Below are 25791 nucleotides of genomic sequence, written 5' to 3' on the forward strand. Positions count from 1 at the left end.
CTGCCAAGTCTTCAAGCAAGAGAGAGAGAGAGCTATATCGAAATTACGTAAAATCACATTCTTCAATTCTCTCACTAACCTTGACAGACCCCAAATCCCTAGATAGATCTAGATGCCACATGTCATCCATATAGGGCCTTCCTAATGCAACATTTCACCCCTCACTTGGGATGCATTTAATTCCTTGCCCCTAGGCACATTCTTTGCACTAGGCCCTTGGTCTCAGACCTATCTAGTCTGGTGCTATCAGCCCTCACCTAGGACCTTGACATTAATCCCTCCCGATCATTGACATAAAGCGCAAACACATATATTACAAAGATAGATCCTATAAGGGAAATGTCGACTGATTCTTCCGAGGTCATGCTACCTCGGCTAGAGCGTAACACAAGATATGCTCTAAGTCTGTGTGGTATAGGTTGCAAAGTATTCGTTTTCTTTCTTTCATTTAGTAAAAGAGTGATGGTAGAAGACAAATGGTTCGTTGAGCATAATGGTGGCTGAAGCATATTTTTAAAAGCACATATCGGCTCAAATGCTTTTTAATTATGTCTTAGAATACCATATATGCCCAGCACGTATGTGTGGTTGGCCATCTTTTTGTTGGGAATTTTCAGTATTGAAGAGGCCTGCAATGGCAATGGTTACAACGAGGGGCTATGAGGAATCTATATTATGTGTACAAGACTATAGCTATGGTTGTCCATCACAACAATCTTGCTCGTGAGCAGGGGTGTTATAGATTGTGTCCACTGTAGGATAGGGTTTAAAACTTGTGAGTGGTCTCGTGTGAGATCAAGACCACCAGCAACAGCTTTCTGTATGTTTATGATACCAAGTTTGGCAGTAAAGACAAACTTTTATGTGACAGTTGCTTAGATAAAGTGCTACAGTACCAAAAGTGCCACAATGAGATAATATCAATACTTTTTGTGTATCAACAAGTTGTTATGTTTTCATTCTAAAGTGTACTTTTTTACTTTGCAATGAGTAATCAACATGACATGTAAAGTTATCGTTTTACAATAATGCTAGTCAGTCTAAACATTGAAAGTGCACAATAAATGATTGTCATTGCCACCTAAATTACATCAAATGCTTGTCATTGCCCATTGATTTTCCATCGTATTGCTTTATGTGAGTAGTCTCTTGTGAGCTGAAGACAATCACTAAAGGCTTTCTGTATGTACATGATACTAAATTTGGCAGAAAAGCCAAACTTTTACATGATAATAGCTTAGATAGAGAGCTACTGTACCTAAGTACCATGATCAATACTTTTTTAGGGGAGAAGTGTTAGATGGTATATATGTCCCTGAAGTGGTCTTTTTTCATTGTACATAACAACTTATGAAAGTGAAAGTGGTAAAGTAATTTGTTCTCAAACATCACTTTATGCTTGGCATGTTTTGAATTTGCAGATGCTCAACAGAAAAGCAAGGCTGTGGTTGCAAACAATGCTTGCTCTGCTGTAGATGCTGAAGTGGGAGAAGTAGGGCATTCCCAGAACAGGCCAACAGGTACAAACCATGATGCAGGATTTTTAACTTTTGAGCTGGATGAGGCCAGAAAAGACATGGTAGCCCAAGCACATGATAGATGGTCTAAATGTGGCAGGAGATGTGATTTTTTATCATTTGCTACTGCAAATGACATAAGACCATTCCAAACAGCTGAGACTGCCAGTCCAGTTGATGCAGTCCCTGCTGTTGCTCCTCAATACTCTCTATCCTCTGGGCCAGAGTCTTTGCCTATGATACTAGGCACATCAGAAAATGGCATAGATCCTCCAGGCATCAGTGTTAGCCAAAATGAAGAGATGAATGCAGTGGATTCTACCCATATGCAGCCCATTATGTGTCTTGCAGTGACGGCTTGTTCCCAAGGGGAGGCTGTTGCTGTATCACTGAATAGAGAATTTGATCCATGCAAACTAAACACAAGCGGATTCCCAGGGTCTGAAGGTGAGTCTGACGGTATTAGGAAGGCTGGAAATTGTCAGGGACCTGCTGAATCAAGTTCCAATAGCCTTTCGGTTTCTCTCAAGCAGTCAGAAGAGGCAGGGAGAGGTGGCACAAGAGTCCAACATCATTTTTGCAACTTGGAACTTGGGAAATTGCCTAATGTTGATAGTGCTGTCGAAGATAGTGATTGTGTTAAACATTTGAAGCATGATAAGAAAGCAGATGGTGCTGTGCAAGTTTCCAAACTTGGTAGTAGTATGGGAAACATGTGGATAAGTCGCTTCTCAGCAAAGAGTATGCTTGGGAGTTTACCTTCCAAACGTGATTTGAAAATGCATAGTGGGCAGAGCAACTGCCTTGGCAAAGGAGGGACTAATGAGGGCGGAGTGGCTAAGGAGCAGGCTGATTATCTGGGACTAACATCATGGCAGGTGGATCCTTTGAGTTTACTGCAGGAAAGCATGGTGAAGCCAGTAAATCGAGGTAATGCTTCAACTTATGTCATTTCAAAGCGTATGACGCCAGAGCCTGAGAAAGTACTGTTTGCAGAGAAGGGTATGGCAGCTTGTTTGGACAGATTTTCTGAGAGACCGGGTGCTTCACTGCTCTCAGAGTATCTCAGGGGTGGGAGCCTCCATCCATCTGAGGAATGTTCAGTTGAGGACTTGAATCCCGAAGGCATGGCTGATTTTACTGCTGCTATGACCTCTGTAAAGGATTGGACAAAGAAATGTGCAAGCTATACAGCCAATCTGTCTAAACAGGAAGATCAAAATGATGGTCCTTCCATGTGTATATTTTGTGGTCTTAATGGTCATTCTGTGTTACAGTGCTCAGAAACAAGGGATTGTGAACTAAATGATCTAGACAGGAGATTACCTATTTTAGACAGACTTGGAACACAGAAAAAGACTGTATATTGCCTGCGATGTCTTGGTAAAGGTCATTGGGGAGCTGAATGCTGGTTTAAAATGTTGGAAACATCCGTACAGGAAAAGGAAGACTCAAAGCCTAAAAAAGAGGGACATGGTCAATGTCAAGAATATTTTGGAAGTAGAAAGAGTGCTGCCTCGAAGAACAGAGTTCCAAGTCCTTGTGGAAGTGCTTGTTTAACTAATAAGCTGAGGCCATCTCAATCATGTGGGAACCAAATCTGTAAGGATAAAAGACATCTAGAGGCATGCAGCTCTTCAAAGGAAGTGTGCAGTGTTGATGGTGGTGAGAGGACGAACAATCAGCAAGGCACATCCTCAGTTTTTTTCAACAGAACTGATACAATCAGTCAGGGACAGAACCTTCTTCACATAAATGTGGATTCCATGAGAGGGGACCAGAATAACGTGCTCGAATTCAGCATATGTAAACACAAAGCTTTTGATACACCTGTAGATTCTGTAAATCACGTTACTGTGAGGTCAAATGGGTCACCATCCTTTTGGGATGGCAAATCAAGGCAGGATTATTACTCTTCCTTAGGCGTTCCAAAATATGCTGAGTCTCACCATAAATCATTTGGGGGAGTCCCTTTCATACCAGAGGGCATACTTGAGACCATTGAATCAATCCGTTTGTCTCGAGCAGACCTGTTCAAGTAAACATACACTTTTGTCCTTTTCTTGCTACTTGATTAGTCTCTCAGTGCCTTACAGAACCCGCTCAACACATGATGCTTGCTAACATCTTTTTGAGTTACTCAATACAATAGGCTCATTGTTACTCGCTTTTTTTGCCCTACCATTGTGATATTTTGCAGGTGGGCAGGTCTTAGGGACTTCAGTTTGCATGCACGAGGGTTCTTTTTAAGATTACGTTTTGGCAAATGGGAGGAGGAGCTAGGTGGTACGGGTTACCGAATGGCATGCATAAGAGGTTTCCCCTTCTTTGACATGAATCGTATGCAAAGCTCTTCTGCAAGTGCTTGAGTTTTCTTATGTTTGATTTTGGCGTCCTCTTTTTTGTTATCTTGAGACCACCACAGGATGAACAACTAAAGCGTGTGTAGTATCTTTATCGTTCTAGATTGCGTGGCCAATTGTACTCTTTGATTCCAGGCGATTCAATGTTTTTGCCTGCATGTAAATTTTGACATTCTGCGTGGGCCCTGCATGTTGATCTTGTACATGATCCATCAGTGCAAAAATCTGTATATGTGTGTTGGGTGTTGCAAACTGTCCCAAGAATTGGTTAAATCGCAGCCAGAATCTTATAGTACTGGGAGTTAATTTGATGATCATTAGTTGGCGATGTTGACCTTCATGCTTGAGTGTCTGCAGGATTCGCCTAGTGCATCCGAAAGTGAGTAGTATTAAGGCATATCCCTCTTGTCTTTTGCAAAGAAGACTACATCATCTGCTTAAATGAGTAGTATTAAGGCATATCCCGCAACCCAGAATCCCTCTTTGCTGTGTATTCTCATCCAATCTTCCAGTTCATCAATGAAAAGGCAAAATAAAGTTGTGACAGGGGACAGCCTTGCTCGACCCCTATGTTGCTACTTATGATGACCCTTTTCTTGGAGCATGACCCATCTACTAGTGACTGTGCTAGCTTGGTTGACACCCTCTCATATAGTTGAAAGGTGGCTTCTCTGAGTATTTGGGGACTTGGAGCTTTTCTAGTCCCTCCCATAGCTTTTTTGTGGAACTGTGTGCAAAGCTTTTGTGAAGTTTACAAACCAGCAATAGACAGCCTTTTTCTTATTCTTGGCTCCCTCCTTTGTCACTCTTATAGCGACTAAATTATCCACTGTGGAGTGTTTCGGGCGGAATCTTGCCTGAGATGGTGCCCTCATACCTTGTGCCTCCGCCCATCTACTGATTTTCCGCTCATTGATGTGCTGTACAGTTTGACCACTATGACTGTTACGTAATTTTTTGCCACCTTGCTGCTTACCATGATTGCTATGTCTGCTGTTTTCTAAGCATTGTTTGCTGTCCTGGTCGTACCAGTTGTTCCAAGGCATGCCTATACTCCGCCCCTTGCTTTTGGTGAAGCATATATGGGCTGTTTCCTGCAGTATTGCTGTCATGAAATTATTCATTGCTTGGCATGTGGAAGGCATCTGAGGATGTGATATTAGTGTTTCCATTTCCCTCTCATAGATGTGCGCCTTTTATAATCCATTCTTGTCCTGGGGGGTGCTGTAGGTTTCTTTTTTCTGTAGCAAACTGTGTTCCTTGCAGTCCTAGTGACATTGCTTTGTGGTCGGACTCCAGGGTCTCTTCATCAATCTCGGGGTATTCCATAGAAATTTGTGTCTTGCAGCGAGGCTTATGATCACGCTTGACCCTTGGGGGTTTTTGCATGTATAGTCTTCTCTGTCTTTGAAAGGGGGTATCGTTACATATCTGGAGTCCAAATCATCCGCATAGGGTGACTGCCCCTTGTGTGATTTCTCCTGTTTCATCGGATGCCCTTTTCCAGGTGCTCCTTTTCTCGTCCTCTTCCATTTCCTCCATCCATATGGGGTCTCTACCCTCCATTGTGATGAACCCTTGCTTTGAGCCCGCTTCTGCATTGAAATCCCCTGCCAAAATCGTGTGGTCGTTAGAGAGCCTGGCTATGTCCTCTCCTAGATGCAATAGATTGATCTACCAGCCGCCTGGTCTGACCTAACCCACTGACTGACCTGACTAAGATTTGCTGGTGTTAAGCCGACCTGGTCAGGTCAGTTGACCCATCCCTGGTCAGGGTCTTAGGTTGGCCTCTCGCTGGCCACTAATTGGCCTGGTTACTGCCCATATTGTGGCCTACACCAGGACCTAACCAGCCTGCTAACACTGCCTCTAGCCCTGGCTAAGAGCCTAAATGCCCTGGCTAACCTACAGAAAATTCAGTGAGAAAGGACCAACTCACTGCACATCTCTCTAGGCGGGCACACCCACATAGCAGCCCTTTCTCTCTAATATACATCCAGGAGATGATTAACTCTAAGACCCCCTCTCAGCTCTTGGATGTATAATCAACCCCAAGGAGCTGGAAGGTGCACTGAGCAGCAATTAAAGAGGTTCTTGGTTTTCATCGGTGGCTTCGATGACATCAAAGCAACATCCCCTGGTCAGGGTCTTAGTCTAGCTGGCATCTCAAAGGATTCCCAAAAACGATCTCTAGCTCTTTGATTGGCCTGGTTACTGACCCATATTGTGGCCTATACCAGGCAGCGTGCTAACACTGCCTCTAGCCCTGGCAAATTGTCCTGGCTAACCTATACAAAACCGAGTGAGAAAAGACTAACTCATTGGACACCTCTCTAGGTGGGCACACCCACATAGCAGCCCTTACTCTCTAATATACATACAAGAGATGACTAATTCTAAGACCCCCTCTCAGCTCTTGGATGTATAATTAACCCAAATGAGCTGGAAGGGTGCCCCGAGCAGCAATTAAAGAGGGTTCTTGTACTTCATTAGTGGCTTCTGTGACATTAAAGCTGCAGAGGTGCCTCCTTCGGGTTTACCTCAACGTGATCTATGTAGACTTTCATTTGCGAGCTATTCTGGAGGGATATCCGTCACTCCAGAATCTCAAAGTGTCTCTATCAACCACTTAGAAACACATTCAAATCCTTGAGCCTCCTCTTGCGGCGGGGACTCGTCAACTTTTGGATCATCTTCTAGTACCTGCTCTGGCTTAGGGGCAGAAACATGTACGCTAGGGCAAAGCAAAGGAAGCTCAAGAAATGATGGAGAGAAGACAAAAACGAGCTTTGTAATGAATTGCTGCAAAACTGAGAGTGGAGGCTCAAGAGAGAGCCAACATAACAAAACCCTAGGGCTAAGTGTCCTAACTGTCCTAAGTGATACATGTAGTAACTGTACCAACTAACCTAGCAATAGGTGAAGAAAGCAATTCAAGAACTCAAGCACAAAGCAGTGATAGATAGGATTGTAAGACTCTCTCCCACAAGGTTCCAAGTTCGCGACTAGAGCTTAGCACTAGAAGGTGACAATATCTAGGGTGTCACCATCTACGGAAGAGGCATTTGCCTCCTCCAACCGAGAGCTCCTTGACACCATGTTGATCTTGGTGGAGCGAAGTCCTCTTTTCCTCGGCCCACACTTGGTTTATCCATTCCTTGGTACCCTGGTTCTCATTGTAGTCGACATGGATTCGACTCATCACGTCCCCCACTTCCCCGTGACGCTTCACTCTCTGGGGTTACCAAAGGAGTATCAACCCATCCTTCGGTCCACTGGGAGGGCTTTCGGCACCGTTCTCAAGTCTCCACCCCAAAAAGCAACAATAGTTGTGGCAGATGATGTTCCTTGCCTCAGGTTGATTGTTGAGAGCCCCGATACTTTACTCGAGGAGATCATCCTTGAGACTCTTGATGATGGAGAGCTCAGGTAATGCATCAAGATTCTAGGGAGTCCAAGATAGCGTTTACAATGCAAATAGATGTGGCACTTGGCACGAGATTGTTGGAGGATTCAGGGAAAGTGTTCCTTCTCCGCCCCGCTACAAGCAGGGGCATCTCACCCGGCGCAAACCCATCGTGTGGTTGGCTAAAGGGTGGAATTTGAGACTCCCTGGGTTGAGGCTTTTGAAGGAACTTGGACCAAGGTGAAGCGCAAGAAGCCTAGTAGGTAGACTTTAAGAACCGGAGGTGGCGTGCTAGGCTTCGAGAGCAAGTGAACGCAGAGCACAAGCACGAGGCAGCTTCCTAATCATAGGGGAGCCGCGAAAGGATGTCCCAACAAACTGCCCCCCCCGATTCCAGATGACGAGACTTTTTTACTTGGCCAACACTAGAGCGTTTCATGAAACTCTAAAATCCTATGAAGCCATGTGGCACATTCTAAGCCGTTAGATCAACTGGCCTATTATTAGCTACTTTCAATATACTTAGCAGCTGGCCAAGCATTCTAGTTTGATGTGCAGACTGACCCCCCGGCAGGAGGAGTCCAAAGCACCCAGGGTGCAGCCTAGTAGAAGGACTCGGGAGGTTCTACAGCTCTGGAGGATTAGGACAATGGCGTTGAGGATCCAGGCATGAGAAAAACCAGTAGAAACTGCTTTGTTTGAAGCAGAGGTAACCTAGGCAATCCCTAGACTAGAGTAGAAATACCCAATGGAAACCAACTAGTGCAAAACAGTTAATAAAATGGAACCTTTTTTCTTGGGAAAGAATGAGTCATGGGCTAGGCTCACAAAGTGGCATGTGATGGGATGCACATGGACAAATAGAAAAGTCGTTGAGTTTTGGTTTGAGCAAGAGACTCAGTTATACGAAATCCAGATTAATTTATAAGTGCATGCACAAATGTGGGACAGCAAGGCCTTTTATGGTTTTACTGTTGGCTATAGAATTATAAATATGTATATGGGATTATGCCAATGCAGTGGTTGACACATGGCAGCTTCCTGTCAAACACACTATTTTATATGGGATTAATCCAATGTGACGCATGGCATACTGAACAAGGATTAAACTTGAAGACCCAAGTAACTTCACCAGAACATACAAGTTTTTAAGAAGTGAGTATTTCACCCTTGACCTACCCTATCCAAAGGACACAAGCTATAGCAAACTAAATAGCTAGCGTTTGTTACATTCCTCCCCACCCATGATAAAATTTATCCTCAAATTTTGGAGAATCATAGAACAGGTGGAATATACAGCCGTACATCATTGATGCTGGTATAGTACTTTCTTGGAGAAATCAGCATCAAGAAAAGATAAGATCGGTTCATCTCCAAGCAGAAGTAAAGATGCTATGGCCTCATTAATCACTGCATCAGTAGAGCAAGTGGGGTATTGCTCCACAATAGGCTATGGCTGCCAAGAAGATTCATCGTCAGGAACACCCGTCCACTTGATATCATATTCCACGTATGTTTCATTTCTTTAAGATGAGGGCAGTTTCAACTGATAGGCTACATCTCCAATTTTTCCTCCACACTTTATAACGACCATAGTACCTATGGGCAAGGTTAGTATTTTTTCCCTTCAATGAGGCATAACGAGATTTGTGAAGTTTGAGGCCTCCTCAAAAAATAATTCCCTGCCGTTCTGATATGCATACACCTTCATGTAGGCTGGAGCTTTAGCCATGTTGTCTTTGCATTGCTGTGATAAAGCTGATTAGTCAGTGCTTTATTGAAAACTGTAGAGGGAACATGTACCTTACACGCATACATAGCTTCAAAAGTGCTTTGTACTGTTATAACAAAATTCAGCTAAAGGTACTCCTCCAACTATGTGTTCATTCTTTCTGTATGGCCATCTGTCTGAGTGGTGGTCAGCCATGCTAGAAGTAAGTAGTGTACCATAGATTTGAGCCATTCTCACAAAAATGTCCCATAAACTTAGCATCATGATCGCTAACAATTTCTTGTGGCATTCCATGCAATTTGAAGACACGTTCCATGAATTGTGATGCAATCATTGAAGCTGAATATTGAAGCCTATCAACAACATATGTGCTATTCCAGGCTTTAGCAATAACGGGCAATCTATTGGGGACTCGAAGATTCATGTGTGATTGTATGTGTGAGAGTGATCTTGTGTATTGCCCTTTGGTGAGTACAAAGGTCAAGGTTTCACGAGGACGTGAAGTTATGAACCGTGGCTAACTTTGGCTTAGGGGGCTAGCGCTAGGGGAAGCGACACTTCCCAGAAGTCCCTAGGTGCACACAGTAGGCCTACTTGCTAGGGGCAAGGCAAGGTTTAGAGGGGTCTTAAAGTTAGGCCCGAGGAAACCAATGTTTCATTGGTTAGAAGGGGTTAGGATTTTAATGTGAGGGGCAAACCAATGTTCCATTGGTTTGCAAGGGTTAGAGCTTTAATGTGGGGGCCACGTGGCACCCTCTTCCTCTCCTTCCAAGGCCAACGTACGTTTTCTATGGGGTGATTCATTTTTCACGCATTTTTAGAGATCGCCTTTTCCCCACATTTACTGGCTGTTGCACGATTTTCGAGGCTGCTCCTTTGCTCACATTTTTGGCACGAATCCCAAGGCGCTTTGATCATTGGTTGTATAGAGTCCTACGCACCTTGCAGGTTGTACGGCTATTGCATGCTCCTCGAGGTCACCGTATGTGCTGTTGGTGATTTGAAGAAGCTGTACTGCTGCACAGGCTGCTGGTGGGCCCTTTGTGAATTTGTACGGTTGTCTTTTGCTGGAGGCACGCTTCCGAAGATTAGCTGTACAGGGCTTTTATGACTGCTTTGCACGTAGATCGAGGCTGGCTGCAAGTGTACAGGCTGCTGCACGACTCCCAAGGTCTTAATTGCTGCTGTACGGGGCGCATTGATTAATGTACGTGCAGTTTTCCAAGTTGTACGGCTGACTGTACGATTCCTTGCACACACCCCCAGGCAGGTTGCTGGCTGATTGCTTTCCTCTCCTGCCCGTGATCCTCCTGCTCTTTCCCCCTGCCTGTGATCCTCCTGCTCTTTCCCCCTCTCTGATTCCCTCTCCTCTCCTAGCTGCCAGTTCCTCTTGCTAGCCTCAACATTGGATGTGTTGCCTCTAGAGGTGTTTTGGAGCTGGATTGAAGTCTGTTGAAGCTGGTTTGGGTTCTCTGGTCGCTATCCCTTCCATGTGATTGCATTTGGTGATTTTTGGAAGCTTGTTGTTGCTCCATTTATTGTTTGGAGCTTCCTCTGGACCTTACAGGCTTAAGCAGACACTCAGTTACAGAGGGTGTGCCTGGGAGAGTGCCCGAGGGGCAGTGTATTGCATTTTGGAAACCTTGAGGCTGCTTGAGCATTTTGGGAAGTGTATGGATGCCTGGTCATTAACAGTTGGTTACAGTCTTTGTGGAATGCTTGGATACCTTTACAGTTGGTCACGGACAAATGGTGAATGCCTTAGCTTTGCCTTGGCACTTGGGTACTAGTGTGTGCACTAGGATGGAATGCAGGTTATAGCCAAGGTTTGGCTTGGACAATGGAATTGCCCTTGGGGCAGAGCACAAGGGTGAGCCCTTGTTGTATGTACCAATTTCATTGTTAAAGAAATAAATAAATACTGGAAGGGGGGCCAAGTGTTTGGGGCCAGTGTGGTGTCTTGTACTTGGTTTCATTGAGCAGGGGCACTCTAGCCTCCATCCAGTTATTTCTCAAATTGTTTCCAAGTGGTGTTGTTTAAGTTAAGTCGTTGGAAATGATGCAATGAGGCTGTGAATAATGAATATGCAATTCAAGTTTTGGTCTACTGCCCTTTAGGAAACTGAAGGCCGGTTACACAAGGTAGGTAATATGAGTGACATCATCAATGATGTATCTGTGTGGGGACGATAAGGCTTGCCTAGCCTATAAAGATGCATTGTACTTTTGCTATAGAACCAATCAAAATCAAGTTCTTTGCCTCAGTCCTTGTGCCGATCATGTAGATTTCCAATATGGTATGAGAGCTAGGTTGGCCTGCTGCTCTTGTATCTTGCTTATGCGGCTCAGTTAGTGTCCATTTCTCTTCCGATGGCTTTGTTGATGCTCTCATAGATTTGCAGTGTATATCATCAATCCATATTTGCAGATTTGGCCATGTTTATTAATCTTAGTGTTTTGAATCCACTCAATGATGAGAGGCATCAAGAGATTTGGTTTGTGATGGCTTTATAGAACACCCATCCTTTCTCACAGCTATAGATTTGATTTTTCGCTCTAGATTGGAAAACGGGTAGCTTATGCGAAACTGCAGAACTCCGCTGCTGCCATCTTCTACGGACCTGCTTCTACCTCAGTCAGATTGCCCCGATGAGGTCCAGTTATGTGCAGCTGCACGTCTTCTTCAAGCACGGCATTCAAAGAGCTACAGTGTTGCTCCTGAGCTGCAACTGTTACCTTTTCGGCTTTTGAATGAGTTTCACATACTTTGTGCTTGCGATGATAGCCTTTGGCATAGGCCAGATCTACAGTGCATCCTTCCACTTGACAGTGTGGGGTTGGAACCTCACTTGATGCTAGACGAAATTTTTTTAATACAGGGGCAGGCTTGTTGTCTAGAAGTTTTTGGGCTTCCTCAGTTCCAGCACTTCCTTTGACATCTTCGACATACATCCCTTTTAAAAGATTAAGAATATGGTGGGCGAGGGAAAATGCAGTTATAAACGGCCTCTTTTTCTTTTACACGATATGTCTTCAATCTGCTGTTGACCAACTTGTTTTGGAGGAGCCACTCAGCTGTGCAAAGACCACTCAGCTGTGCAAAGATACCGGCGAACTAAACCTGCCATCATTTTTTCCTTCTTTTGAGCTGTCGGTTTTTGCTCATGTGACATCTAAACCTATCTACTCCCACCTCCTTCCTCCTACGTGCTCCCTACACTCTCTCCCCCAATCTCTCTCTATCTCTCTCTCTTTCCGTCTCCCTTCTCTCCCTTCTCTCCCTCTTCCTCTCCCTCTTCCCCCTTTCCACACTTCTCTCTCCTCCCTTATCCCATCCCTCCCTCCTCCAATTTGCCCCTTGTCTCCTTCATTGCAGCCGAGGGCTTGGAGGGCGAATATTCCATGTCCGTACGCCAACGTACTAGGGTGGACACCGGCTCAATGCCAATCTTCCGTGCCCACTCATCATGAAGGAAATTTCCACCCCGAACAAATCAGCACACTTCTGGAGTGGCCAGTAGTATGCCTAATCGATCTTTCCCTGAGGCGGCAATCTGATAATCCCTACTGCCAAACCACACATCGGTTACTCTCGCGTGAAGCTCAACTGAAAATTCACTTCAGCACCATGGGCGAGCCAAAGGTCTAGTCCTCGTGGCCCCATCCACTCGTCCATCATGCGTGAAATCTAATCTCCCAACATAGCATCAAATACCACTGGAGACCACTTCTCCAACCCTGTGGAGGCAAACTAGAATCTCCAAACTGGGTGTGTTGGGGAGCCCACTATGCTGATCGAACCCCCTTTCTGGGATGCAAGATCACAAGCATTACTTCCAGGGGTAGAGGCTAAGAGTCTAGAATCTCTAGATAGTTCCAAGGCCCCAATCTTCAAAAGTCCCACGGTAGGGGATGTCCAGGCTGAAGTTTGAGAGTTGTTGACTGGGAGGACAAGCCCCTTCCCTCTGGCCCCCCCCTGAATGGAGGGAGGGGACGAGATACTACGACGAGGAGGAAGGTGGCATTGTCTTACCCTTGCCTGATGGCAAGAGAGTTGAGGCAGGTCCAAGGAAGGGAGGGGAGGGGAGAGGAGGGGAAGGAGGTTGAAGAACCTGCTACGGAGGGGGGGGGGGGGGGGGGGGAGGCGGAGGGAGGGGGATGGGTGGTGAGGATCACCATAGTAGGAGGGGCGAAGGGGGGCAAGGGGAGCTCGAGAGGAAGGGGAGTGTCATGTGCACGGATTGGTATCTGATGTGTACTAGGTACACAGAACTAGCTCAGGTTAGCCTGGGGAGGCTTAGAGCTAGGCAGGCTTGATTCTCGGGTTGAGTGGCAAGGGTACGAACTATTTATAGGTCTTCGCTATTTTTGCCGCCGGGGCCCGAGTCTATAAAAGAGGCCCAGGGGGTTCAGTTCTCAGTGTGCAGTTGGGAGCAAGACTCGTTCCCAGGTGCTAGGTCTGATCTTGGATTGAGTCGCGGACGCGCGCCTGCATCTTAGCGTAGCCCAAGGCCCAGTGGCAGATCCAGGGCTTCACAGCGCCACCTGGTGGTATGGGACACCAGGCTGGTTTGGATTTGATTGGGAGTTCGTGCCAGTAGCTCAGCTCGTGGCTCGGAGGGGACATCTTCTGATTCGGGATCACATCCCGTAGATGTCACGGTTGGGTGGTGAGCAGCCTGCTTTGTTCTGATGTTGTGTGTGGTTGTTTTGCAGATCAGGGGTTTCAGGAGTGCTGGGACGTGTCAGTTGGTATCAGAGCCAACTCTTGAGGTAGGAACTTCTGATGCGAGAATTTTGACGGATTTCTCTTCCAGGTATGCCCTAAATTTTGAAATTTCCTGCTGCGTTTTCGCTGGCTACCTGGGATAGAAGGGGTGGAGAGATATCTGGAAAAGAAAGAAGAATAGGAGAGAGAAAATCGAGATCTCTGAAGGCCTCTGAGAGAAGTTTAGAGGAAGGAGAAATAGAGCAGAAAAGTAGGAGAGATGGGCAGGAAAAAGGCAGCAAGGGAGGCGGGGATGTAGCGCTTAGGATGGTACGGATTAGGTGGGGCAAGGAGAGGCTCAACAGCCTGCGCAACAGGCTGTCAACAGCCTGCGCAACAGGCTGTCAACAGCCTGCGCAATAGGCTGAGTACAGCCTGTGCAACAGGCTGCGAACAGCCTGCGCATAAGGCTGCGTGCAGCCTGCGCAGGGGGGTGCTTTTTTCGAAAAAGCACCCCTCCAAAGCTGGAGGGGCTTGGCCTTTTTTGGAAGCTCAGCTTCCAAATAAGGCTGCCCTGCACCCTATATAGGTGAGGGCAGGGTACTAGCCTACCCACAAGCAGCCTCAAGCTTCGAGCTTTCCCCTCGAAATCTGCGCCAGCCAGACAGCCTCGTCCGTACCCTGCCTGCGCCAGCATCGCCCTGCCTCGTGCAGTCTCCTGCATCCGCCCCCTGCTTGCGTCAGCCTGCGCAGCCATCGAAGGCCCTGCATCAGCCCGTACAGCCTGTACGGACTACTTGCGCCAGCCCCTGCACCTGCTGCTGCTTCAAATCTCGACTGCGCCCTGTACCTGCAGCACTGTACGGACGCCGTACACTTACGTCAACACTGTACGGCCTCTGTCAGCCTCTGTACGGCCTGCGTCAGCAGCCGTACAGCCACGTCAGATACCAATCTGCGCCAGCAGACCGTACAGCTACTCCAGCAGCACGCGCATCCGGGTTGCGGGTTCGGGGAGGCCTCGGGATTCGTGGGCTTCCGATTCGCCAGATTCCAGCATCTCCTTGCGTCAGCTTCTTACGGGACGGTTTTCTTCTGCTCCACCCTCCTCTGTGCTTTGTTGCAGTCAGTTATTTCTCTCAGTTTGTATCAGATTTCAGCTATGTCTGATGCTCAAAATCCCGAGTTTACCATGGGAGAGCAGGACTTGGATTACACTCCTGTGGGAGAGGAGGATCAGGGTCTCTATGACGACCTGATAACTAAAAAAGCCTTCAGTGAATTTACGATTGCTCTCGATGGCAAATTCGAGCAGGTCAATGCTAATCAATCGGGGTTGACACAGCAACTCCAGGGGATACAAGCAACTCTCACTCTTCTGGCTAGCACTGTACAGGCACTCACGCATGTGGATGTCATGGCTTCGGTGCTAGGCCCGAATATAACTCCAGATCCTTTTCCGGGTGACCAAAAGTCAAGAACAAAGAAGGTAGTTGACACTTGGTTGCACAAGTGGCAGGTACACTTCCAATTCCACCCCTATCCAGATGAGAAAAAGATTCAGCTTGCAGCAGGGTTTATGTCAGGTAAAGCCTTGCTATGGTGGAAAGAACTCCAGCCTAAGCCTGATACTTGGACAGATTTTGAGGGCATCTTCAGGAAGGAGTTCCTGAAGAAGGAAGATGACTACGATATCGCTGGCAAGCTCAAGGCCCTCGATATGTCAAAATTAAACTTGACCTTTGAAGTTTATCTTCAAAGATTTAGGGATCTGCAAACCAGGGCCACTAAAATGGAACCAGTAACCTTGTTAGGTTTCTTCGTGGATGGTTTGCCAGACTCCTACAAGTTGCAGATAAAGAACAACAAGTGCACAACGTTGCAGGAGGCCATGACATATGCACGCATATATGATGATACCATGGCCGGTACCAAGGCAACCACAGTTACCGAAACGAGTGGAAAGAACAAACGCAAGTTCTTTCAGCATACGACTGGTATTGCGGAGACGAAGTCTACGGACAACGCCTCCAGGAAAAGCTTAACTCCAGCCAAGAATGGTAAGGCCCGTTTCCTTCGCACTCTCAGGCTCAAGAAAGAAGGCCGATGTTTCTATTGCGAGGAGCGGGGCCACACAAAGAATGAGTGTCCTAAGCGGAAGAACCAAAAGTTGGTGCTAGGACTGAAGCTCCAGGCGGATCCACGTACCGCAGCCAAGGGAGCAAACCAAGTCACGATGACAGGTATTTCAGTAAATGTCATTACTTGCCCACTTTCTTGTAATTGTACTTTCAATACTTCGTTGTTTGGTTCCCATGATCTTTTCCGAGTTTATGGAGAAGTTAGGGACCAACACGTTCACATTCTCTTTGATCCGGGCAGCTCTCACAATTTTGTTAATTACAAATTTGTGCAGAAGATGGGGCTGTCCACAGTACCTAGCGACCACACCTATGAGGTGCAGCTTCCAGCTGGGGAAGCAGTTTTGGGATCGCAAGGTTGAAGTGCATCCTATCCGGATTCAGGCCTACACGGGAGCTCTCACATGTTATGTTATGCATCTAGAGCATGTAGACTTGTTGATCGGGATAGAGTGGTTTAAAACCCACAATATTCAGATCAGATGGACGGAGCATACACTTTCTTTTGTAGATAAGGACACCCAATTTTGTATTCAATGTGATCAAATCCCCCCTTCTCAGGGGCCTATTGTATCTGCGATGCAGCTTCGGAATATATTAAACAATTCTCATTATGATGTCTATCAGTGTGTTTTCATTCCACTTTCTTCATTTGTTGTTTCGGTCATTAACAAGAATGAATTAAGTGTGTTTGAACACCGGGAATTGAGAATGTTGTTAGATAATTTTAAGGACGTATTCCCAGCTCAACTGCCGGGAGGTTTACCTCCAGAACGGGCAGTAGATCATCACATAGACTTAGTCCCAGGGGCTCAACCTATCAGTGTACCACCTTATAGGATGAGCCAGGTAGAGGAGGATGAGTTAGCTACCTAGCTTCAGGATTACCTGAATATGGGCTATATCCGCCCAAGTAAATCACCTTGGGGTGCACCTGTCCTCTTAAGAAAGAAGAAAGATTCTTTCTGGAGAATGTGTATAGATTATAAACGATTAAATAAAGTCACAATTAAGAACCGCTATCCTTTACCTCGTTCCGATGATTTGATAGACCGTTTGGCTTAAGCGAAGTATTTCACTAAGATTGATTTGCGTACAGGTTATCATCAAATCCGTATCTATGCTCAACACATAGATAGGACCGCATTCCGGACTAGGTATGGTCATTACGAGTTCCTCGTATTACCTTTTGGTTTGACCAATGCTCCTGCTACTTTTCAGTAGATGATGAACGATTTGTTCAAGGATTTTCTGGGCAAATTTGTTATAGTGTTCCTAGATGATATCTTGGTATATAGTAAAACGCTTGAGGATCACATAGGACACCTCCGGGTTGTCTTAGTTGTTCTAAGACAGCATAAGCTTTATGCCAAGATGAGTAAATGTGACTTCTTTATGAAGGAGATCATTTACTTAGGACACAAGATTTCTTCTGAAGGTATTAGCATTGATCTGGATCGTATCCAGAAGGTTTTAGAATGGCCTATCCCTCAGACTGTGAAACAACTTCGTTCTTTCCTAGGATTTACGGTATTTCTTCGCAAGTCAGTGCGTGATTATTCACATATCACGGCACCCTTGACCAACATATTGAAAGGTCATGGATGCAGGTCTACCCAGCCGATCTCTTGGAATGATGCAATGAACAAGGCTTTTGAAACCTTGAAGTTTTCTATCAAGGAAGCACTCGTTCTTGCATTACCCGATCCTACCCTGCCTTATGTTTTGGAGACCGATGCGAGTGATTATGCGATTGGAGCAGCTCTATTCCAAGAGGGCAGACCTAAAGCTTTCGAGAGTAAGAAGCTAGACGACACTCAATATCGTTGGCCCACACTCGAGAAGGAACTTTATGCTGTAGTGTATGCTCTCAAGGGTTGGAGACACTACTTGTATGGTTCAAAGTTCCTTGTATTGACTGATCACTAGTCAATTAAGTATGTGTGTGATGGCTCAGAATTGAGAGGAAGGAAAGCTAGATGGGCAGAGTTAATGCAGGATTTTGATTTCGAAATACGTTATCATAAGGGTTCGTTGAATAGTGTGGCGGATGCCTTAAGTCGAGTTAAGTTTGTAAATGCTTTGTCATTTACGGAAACATCCTCAGACCTATTTCAATCCTTGAGAGGGCTATACGCAACTGATAGTCATTTCAGTTCTTATTGGCAGAGAGTCCAGGATGGGAGCTCCATGGTTGACCAGGACTCAGGGATTGTGCCACCTAGGATACACGCGGCGGGAGGTCAGTGGATGATTAGGAACGGCTTGCTGTTCCGGAATGAAAAGATTTGTGTGCCTGATGTTCTGGACCTTAAATCCAAGATTCTCTGGGAGTGTCATGATGCTCCTAGTGCGGGACATCCAGGTATACATAGGACTCTGTCTCTTGTGAAGCATACCTTTTATTGGCCTAAGATGCGTGCATTTATTGAGAACTATGTAGAAGGTTGCCGAGTTTGTCAGGTTACTAAGGTAGAACGCCTTAGAAGCGCGGGCTTATTACAGCCATTACAGATTCCAAGTAATAAATGGGAAAGTATTTCCATGGATTTTATTACTGGTTTACCTCGAACGCGCAAGGGTCATGACTCTATTTGGGTCATAGTCGACCGTTTGATAAAAATGGCTAGATTCTTACCTACAAGAACAACTATTTCAGCTGTTCAGTTGGCTCACGAGTTTGTGGACCACTTGTTCAAGCTGTATGGTTTGCCATCTGACATAGTCAGTGACAGGGACTCAAAGCTTACAAGTAACTTTTGGACACTTGTTTTTGAGAAGTTAGAAACTACTCTAAGTATGAGTTCCTCGGATCATGCACAATCTGATGGCAGTACAGAAAAGGTCAACCAGTTGGTTGAAGACATGCTTCGGGCATATGTATCTAAGAGACAGTCTTCATGGGAAGATTATCTACCCATGATTGAATTTGCTTACAACAGTGCAAAGCATTCTAGTACAGGTTACAGTCCTTTTATGCTTATGTACGGGTTTCAACCTAAGTCACCAGTTATGGTTGGATTAAAAGGAATTCAAAATGATGCTACTAAGAACTTCTTGCAAGACATGCAGGAAATGTTGCAGTTTGCCAAGGAGTCTATTAGAAGTGCCCAAGATCGGGACAGATTTTATGCTAATAGACATCGTTCACCCAGAGAGTTCTCTGAAGGAACGATGGTATATTTGAGAATTCCTAAGGAATCCAAGAGCCTAAGTACTGGTTTGGTTCCGAAATTATCCCCCAGATATTGTGGCCCATTCAAGGTCATTAAAAGAATTGGACCAGTTGCATATCGACTAGAATTGCCTCCTGATGTTAAAGTACATCCAGTCTTTCATGTCAGTAGACTGCAAGAAGTATTGGGTGCAGATGATCAACTTGTTTCTCCTCATGAGATTATAGAAGTTACAGATTTGACTTTTATTCCTCACGAACCTGAATCTATTCTTGAATTTCGTGAAAGACAGATTCGAAATCGTACTATCACGGAATACAAGATTAAGTGGAAGGATCGTGTTGAGGAGGATGCAACATGGGAGACATTACAAAATCTCCAAAGAACATTTCCGGATTTCTTAGCGAACTCAAGAGTGAGTTCTTAGAGGAGGGGGAGTATGTCATGTGCACGGATTGGTATCTGACGTGTACTAGGTACACAGAACTAGCTCAAGTTAGCCTGGGGAGGCTTAGAGCTAGGCAGGCTTGATTCTCGGGTTGAGTGGCAAGGGTACGAACTATTTATAGGTCTTCGCTATTTTTGCCGCCGGGGCCCGAGTCTATAAAAGAGGCCCAGGGGGTTCAGTTCTCAGTGTGCAGTTGGGAGCAAGACTCGTTCCCAGGTGCTAGGTCTGATCTTGGATTGAGTCGCGGACGCGCACCTGCATCTTAGCGTAGCCCAAGGCCTAGTGGCAGATCCAGGGCTTCACAGTGCCACCTGGTGGTATGAGACACCAGGCTGGTTTGGATCTGATTGGGAGTTCGTGCCAGTAGCTCAGCTCGTGGCTCGGAGGGGACATGTTCTGATTCGGGATCACATCCCGTAGATGTCACGGTTGGGTGGTGAGCAGCCTGCTCTGTTCTGATGTTGTGTGTGGTTGTTTTGCAGATCAGGGGTTTCAGGAGTGCTGGGACGTGTCAGGGAGGGAAGTAGAAGTAGAAGTAGAATTTATTATTGTCCTCGGGGGGCCAAAAGTGACCTATGGGACCTAATCCTCAGTACAAAAAAAATCTCCTCCAATGTGGAGGGGTCAAGAGTTTTCAAGTTCTTGACGGTATAAAAAAAGACGAGTGACAAAAGACCCAACGTTGCCGGAGAGGCAGTGGAGAGAACTGATGAGAGCTGTGTGGTGTGTATCAGTATCTGCTGGTAATCATCCCTGATATGTTCATATCTGGGGCAATGTAGGGCTACATGTGCCTCTGTCTCGACTGTCTGTGAATCACAAAATCTGCAAACTCTGACATGTCGTGGCAAATTCAGCCAAGCTCCTTTCTCTATGGCCAAGGTATGTGACCGTGTGCGAAATCTGGCAATATTCCTGCGATAGAGAAGAGGGATGGGAGTGTTGATCTATGGCTGAGCAGAGGCATCTGATTTCATGAATGATGACCAGCATAGAGAATTTATTTGATCTTGATAGTATTCTAACTTGGTCTTCCTTTCTACTGTCAGCGATTGAGTTGTAGGGTGCACAGTAAGGACAACTGGAATTCCTGTAGTTTGACCTTTTCAGGTGGCATAGTTAAGTATGGTTCCACTTTCCATCTGCTGAACCGTTTCCTTATGTCTGTCCCCCATCCTGTACATATGATCTTGCTTTTATGGTTCTTTTGAAGTTTCATACTTGCTGTCCATGCTCTGTGTGGTAATCTGTCTGTTGGCATTTGTTGTACGTCCACTATATATTGCATCACTCTGATCAATGCATGAAACTTAATTGGCCTCCTGCCTGTTTCCAAAAGGAGCACAGAGTACGGGGTAGTAGCCTTGACTCCTAGATGTTGTCGTAGGAATGCTTTCTGCATTCTTTCAATCTCATTCCATGTAGATGGAGAGATGCTACCTCCCCATACTCCTACTCCGTAGAGCACTATTTGAACCACATATGCATCAGACAACATATTCCGGATCTTCCAGTTCCAGGTGTCAGTGTGCCTGCAATCATTTTCAAATTGATAGTATTTTCCCCAACCTGTGTCCAACCTTCTTTGTGCACATTGCCACCATCTGTGGTCGGCTGGTATGTCGATGCCTAAATATTTAAAGGTGTTGACATATTCAATGGGCTGCCCTGCAAAGCTAATAACAGGAAGGTGTTCAAGTTGAGTGGTGCATACTGCCATCATTTTGGTTTTGGTGACATTAACTTGCAACCCACTTTCATCGCAAAAGACCTAAAGTGTCTGTAGTAGTTGATTCATGGAATCAGAGTCATAAGCAAAAAGAACCACATCATCTGCATATAGAAGCAACAGTATTGTCCATATCCCGAGTGTGGGTCCTTTTACCCCTTCTTCTGCTGTAAATTCATTTATGAGTTCTTCTAACTTGTCAATGCAGATTCCAAACAATGTAGGTGAGAGAGGACAGCCTTGTTTTACCCCCTTATTACTTTGAAATGCAGCTGACAATCCATGCTCTTGTTTTAGTCCGCATAATACTTTCTCATAGATTTGGGAGATGCCTACTCTTAGTGTCAGGGGAACTTTGAGTTCTTGCATTCTTTTCCATAGGCCACCTCTCGTGACTGTATCAAATGCTTTCTTAAAATCTACAAAACAGCATAAAAGATTTTTCCTTTGAGTCTGCTTTCATCCATGAGTACTCTTAATGTGACCAGATGATCTGCAATCCTATGCTCTTTACGGAAGCTTGCTTGTCCAATGGCCCTCTTCTTGGCCTCTTCTGCCCAAGTGCTGATTTTTGCTTCAAGCATTGTTCTAAAAAGTTTAGCTAGTGTGGAGCTAACCATTATAGTCCTATAATTGGTGACTAAGTTTTGTCTCCCCCTTTGAATAGTGGCTAAACCCAATTCTCTTGCTAGTCAAGAGGAAAGCCATGATGTAGAGCATTTGTCAGTATGTGTGATAGCCAGTGTCGTGTCCTATCTTTTGTCCATTTTAAGAGTTCAGCACACATGTGCATGTGGTCAAGGGCCCTTCCATTTGCCATCTTCTTCAGCCCTGCTTCAATGTCCTCAAAAGTGAAAGGGTTGACTGAAGCATATGAGAGTTCTTCATTTCCCATGTCTGTTGCATTGGCATGGTTATAGAGTCTGATAACATACTCAAGCATTTCCTCATCTGATATATTTCCCATGATCTTTTTCTTCAGTCTCTTAACCTGTTTCCACCCCTTTCTGTTTTCCCTTTCCAGAATGTAATTCCTTTTTTTCTTCCTCGTGAGGGCATTGCATTGCTTCTCCTTCTGCCCGTGGAGGTTTGCATCAGAAATATGTTTCAGCTCATTGCAGAGTTTCTTGCATTCGTCATCATACCATTTCTGTCATGTGCACGGATTGGTATTTGACGTGTACTAGGTACACAGGACTTTCCAGCATCTCCTTCCGTCAGCATCTCTTGGGACGGTTTTCCTCTGCTCCATTCTCCTTTTCGCTTCGATTCAGTCAGTTATTTCTCTCAGTCTATATTCAAATCAGATTTCAGTTATGTCTGATTCTGCAAATCCCGAGTTCACCATGGGAGAGCAGGATTTGGATTACACTCCTGTGGGAGAGGAGGATCAGGGTCTTTATGATGACCTGATTACGAAAAAGGCCTTCAGTGAATTTACCACTGCTCTGGATGGAAAATTCGAGCAGGTTAATGCGAATCAAACGGGGTTGACACAGCAACTCCAAGGGATTCAGGCGACTCTCACCCTTTTGGCTAGCACCGTGCAGGCACTCATGCATGTGGATGCCATGGCTTCAGTGCTAGGCCCGAATATAACTCCAGACCCTTTTCCGGGAGATCAATAGTCTCGAACGAAGGAGGTAGTTGACACTTGGTTACACAAGTGGCAGGTACACTTTCAGTTCCACCCATACCCAGATGAGAAGAAAATCCAGCTTGCAGCGGGTTTCATGTCAGGTAAAGCGTTGCTATGGTGAAAGGAACTCCAGCTTAAGCCAGATACATGGACAGATTTTGAAGGGGTCTTCAGGAAGGAGTTCCTGAAGAAAGAGGACGATTATGATATTGTTGGCAAGCTTAAAGCCCTCGATATGTCAAAACTAAACTTGTCCTTTGAAGTTTATCTTCAAAGATTTCGGGATCTGCAAACCAGGGCCACAAAGATGGATCCAGTGACCTTGTTAGGTTTCTTCGTGGATGGTTTGCCAGATTCATACAAGTTGCAAATAAAGAACAACAAATGCACAACGTTGCAGGAGGCCATGAATTATGCGCGCAATTATGATGATACCATGGCCGGTGCCAAAGCAACTACAGTTTCCGACACGAGTGGAAAGAACAAACGCAAGTTCTTTCAGCCTACGACTGGTACTGGGGAGACGAAGTCTACTGATAACGCCTCCACGAAAAACTTGACTCAAGCAAAGAATGGTAAAGCCCGTTTCCTTCGTACTTTGAGGCTCAAGAAAGAAGGACGTTGCTTCTATTGCGAGGAGCGGGGCCACACCAAGAATGAGTGTCCAAAGCGCAAGAACCAAAAGTTGGTGCTTGGACCGAAGCTCCAGGCGGGTCCAAGTACCAAAGCCAAAGGAGCGAACCAAGTCTCGATGACAGGTATTTCTGTAAATGTCATTACCTGCCCACTTTCTTGTAATTGCACTTTCAATACTTCATTGTTTGGTTCCCATGATCTTTTCCGAGTTTATGGAGAAGTTATGGACCAACAGGTTCACATTCTCTTTGATCCGGGCAGCTCTCACAACTTTGTTAATTACAAATTTGTGCAGAAGATGGGGCTGTCCACAGTACCTAGCGATCACACCTATGAGGTGCAGCTTCCAGCTGGGAAGCAGTTTTGGGATCGCAAGGTTGCACCTGGAGCATGTAGACTTGTTGATCGGAATAGAGTGGTTTAAAACCCACAATATTCAGATTGGATGGACGGAGCATACACTTTCTTTTGTAGATAAGGACACCCAATTTTGTATTCAGTGTGATAAAATTCCCTCTTCTCAAGGACCTATTGTATTTGCGATGCAGCATTGGAATATATTAAACAATTCTCATTATGATGTCTATCAGTGTGTTTTGATTCCGCTTTCTTTATTTGTTGTCTCTGTAATAAACAAAAATGATTTAAGTGTGTTTGAACACCGGGAATTGAGAATGTTGTTAGATAGTTTTCAGGATGTATTCCCTGCTCAACTGCCGGAAGGTTTACCTCCAGAACGGGCAGTAGATCATCGCATAGACTTAGCCCAGGGGCTCAACCTATCAGTGTACCACCTTATAGGATGAGCCAGGTAGAGGAGGATGAGTTAGCTACCCAGCTACAAGATTACCTGAATATGGGCTATATCCGCCCAAGTAAATCACCTTGGGGTGCACCTGTCCTCCTAAGAAAGAAGAAAGATTCTTCCTGGAGAATGTGTATAGATTATAAACGATTAAATAAAGTGACAATTAAGAATCGATACCCTCTACCTCGTTCCGATGATTTGATAGACCGTTTGGCCGGAGCAAAGTATTTCACTAAGATTGATTTGCGTACGGGTTATTACCAAATCCGTATCTATGCTAAACACATAGATAGAACCGCATTCCGAACTAGGTATGGTCATTACGAGTTTCTTGTACTACCTTTTGGTTTGACCAATGCTCCTGCCACATTTCAGCAGATGATGAACGATTTGTTCAGGGATTTTCTGGGCAAATTTGTTGTAGTGTTCTTAGATGACATCTTGGTATATAGTCGAACGCTTGAGGATCACATAGGACACCTCCGGATTGTCTTAGTTATTCTAAGACAGCATAAGCTCTATGCCAAGATGAGTAAATGTGACTTCTTTATGAAGTAGATCATTTACTTAGGACACAAAATTTCTTCTGAAGGTATTAGCATTGATCTGGATCGTATCCAGAAGGTTTTAGAATGGCCTATCCCTCAGACTGTGAAACAACTTCGTTCTTTCCTAGGATTTACGGTATTTCTTCGGAAGTCTGTGCGTGATTATTCACATATCACGGCACCATTGACAAACATATTGAAAGGTCGTGGATGCTGGTCTATCCAGCCGATCTCTTGGAATGATGCAATGAACAAGGCTTTTGAAACCTTGAAGTTTTCTATCAAGGAAGCACCCGTTCTTGCATTACCCGATCCTACCCGGCCTTATGTTTTAGAGGCCGATGCGAGTGATTATGCGATTGGGGCAGCTCTATTCCAAGAGGGCAGACCTGTAGCTTTTGAGAGTAAGAAGCTAGACGACACTCAATATCGTTGGCCCACACTCGAGAAGGAACTTTATGCTGTAGTGTATGCTCTTAAGGTTTGGAGACACTACTTGTATGGTTCAAAGTTCCTTGTATTGACTGATCATCAGTCAATTAAGTATGTGTGATGGATCTGAATTGAGGGGACGGAAAGCTAGATGGGCATAATTAATGCAAGATTTTGATTTTGAAATACATTATCGTAAGGGTTCGTTGAATAGTGTGGCGGATGCCTCAAGTCGAGTTAAGTTTGTAAATGCTCTGTCATTTGCGAAAATATCCTCAGACCTATTTCAATCCTTGAGAGGGCTATACGCAACTGATAGTCATTTCAGTTCTTATTGGTAGAGAGTCCAGGATGGGAGCTCCATGGTTGACCAGGACTCAGGGATTGTGCCACCTATGGTACAGGCGGCGGGAGGTCAGTGGATGATTAGGAACGGCTTGCTGTTCCGGAATGAAAAGATTTGTGTACCAGATGTTCCGGATCTTAAATCCAAGATTCTCTGGGAGTG

The 25791-nt window shown here is 45.2% G+C and overlaps 1 protein-coding gene across 2 annotated transcripts in view; it reads left to right on the forward strand.

Annotated features, from left to right (window-relative positions):
• TZP (zinc knuckle (CCHC-type) family protein) overlaps nucleotides 1-25791 on the forward strand; it is a 66760-nt gene that overhangs the window by 15530 nt on the left and 25439 nt on the right. The window contains exons 3-4 of one of the 2 annotated variants that reach the window (XM_087395735.1): nucleotides 1422-3555; nucleotides 3718-3857. In XM_087395735.1, coding sequence (XP_087251861.1) covers nucleotides 1422-3555; nucleotides 3718-3857 — 2274 coding nt within the window. The remainder of the gene's footprint in view (nucleotides 1-1421; nucleotides 3556-3717; nucleotides 3858-25791) is intronic. The other variant, XM_087395736.1, reaches the window with a different exon arrangement.

The sequence above is a fragment of the Dipteris shenzhenensis genome, chromosome 24, assembly GCF_047967505.1.
Source record: "Dipteris shenzhenensis isolate YYH24624 ecotype China chromosome 24, Dip_SZ_1.0, whole genome shotgun sequence".
Lineage (NCBI taxonomy): Eukaryota > Viridiplantae > Streptophyta > Polypodiopsida > Gleicheniales > Dipteridaceae > Dipteris > Dipteris shenzhenensis.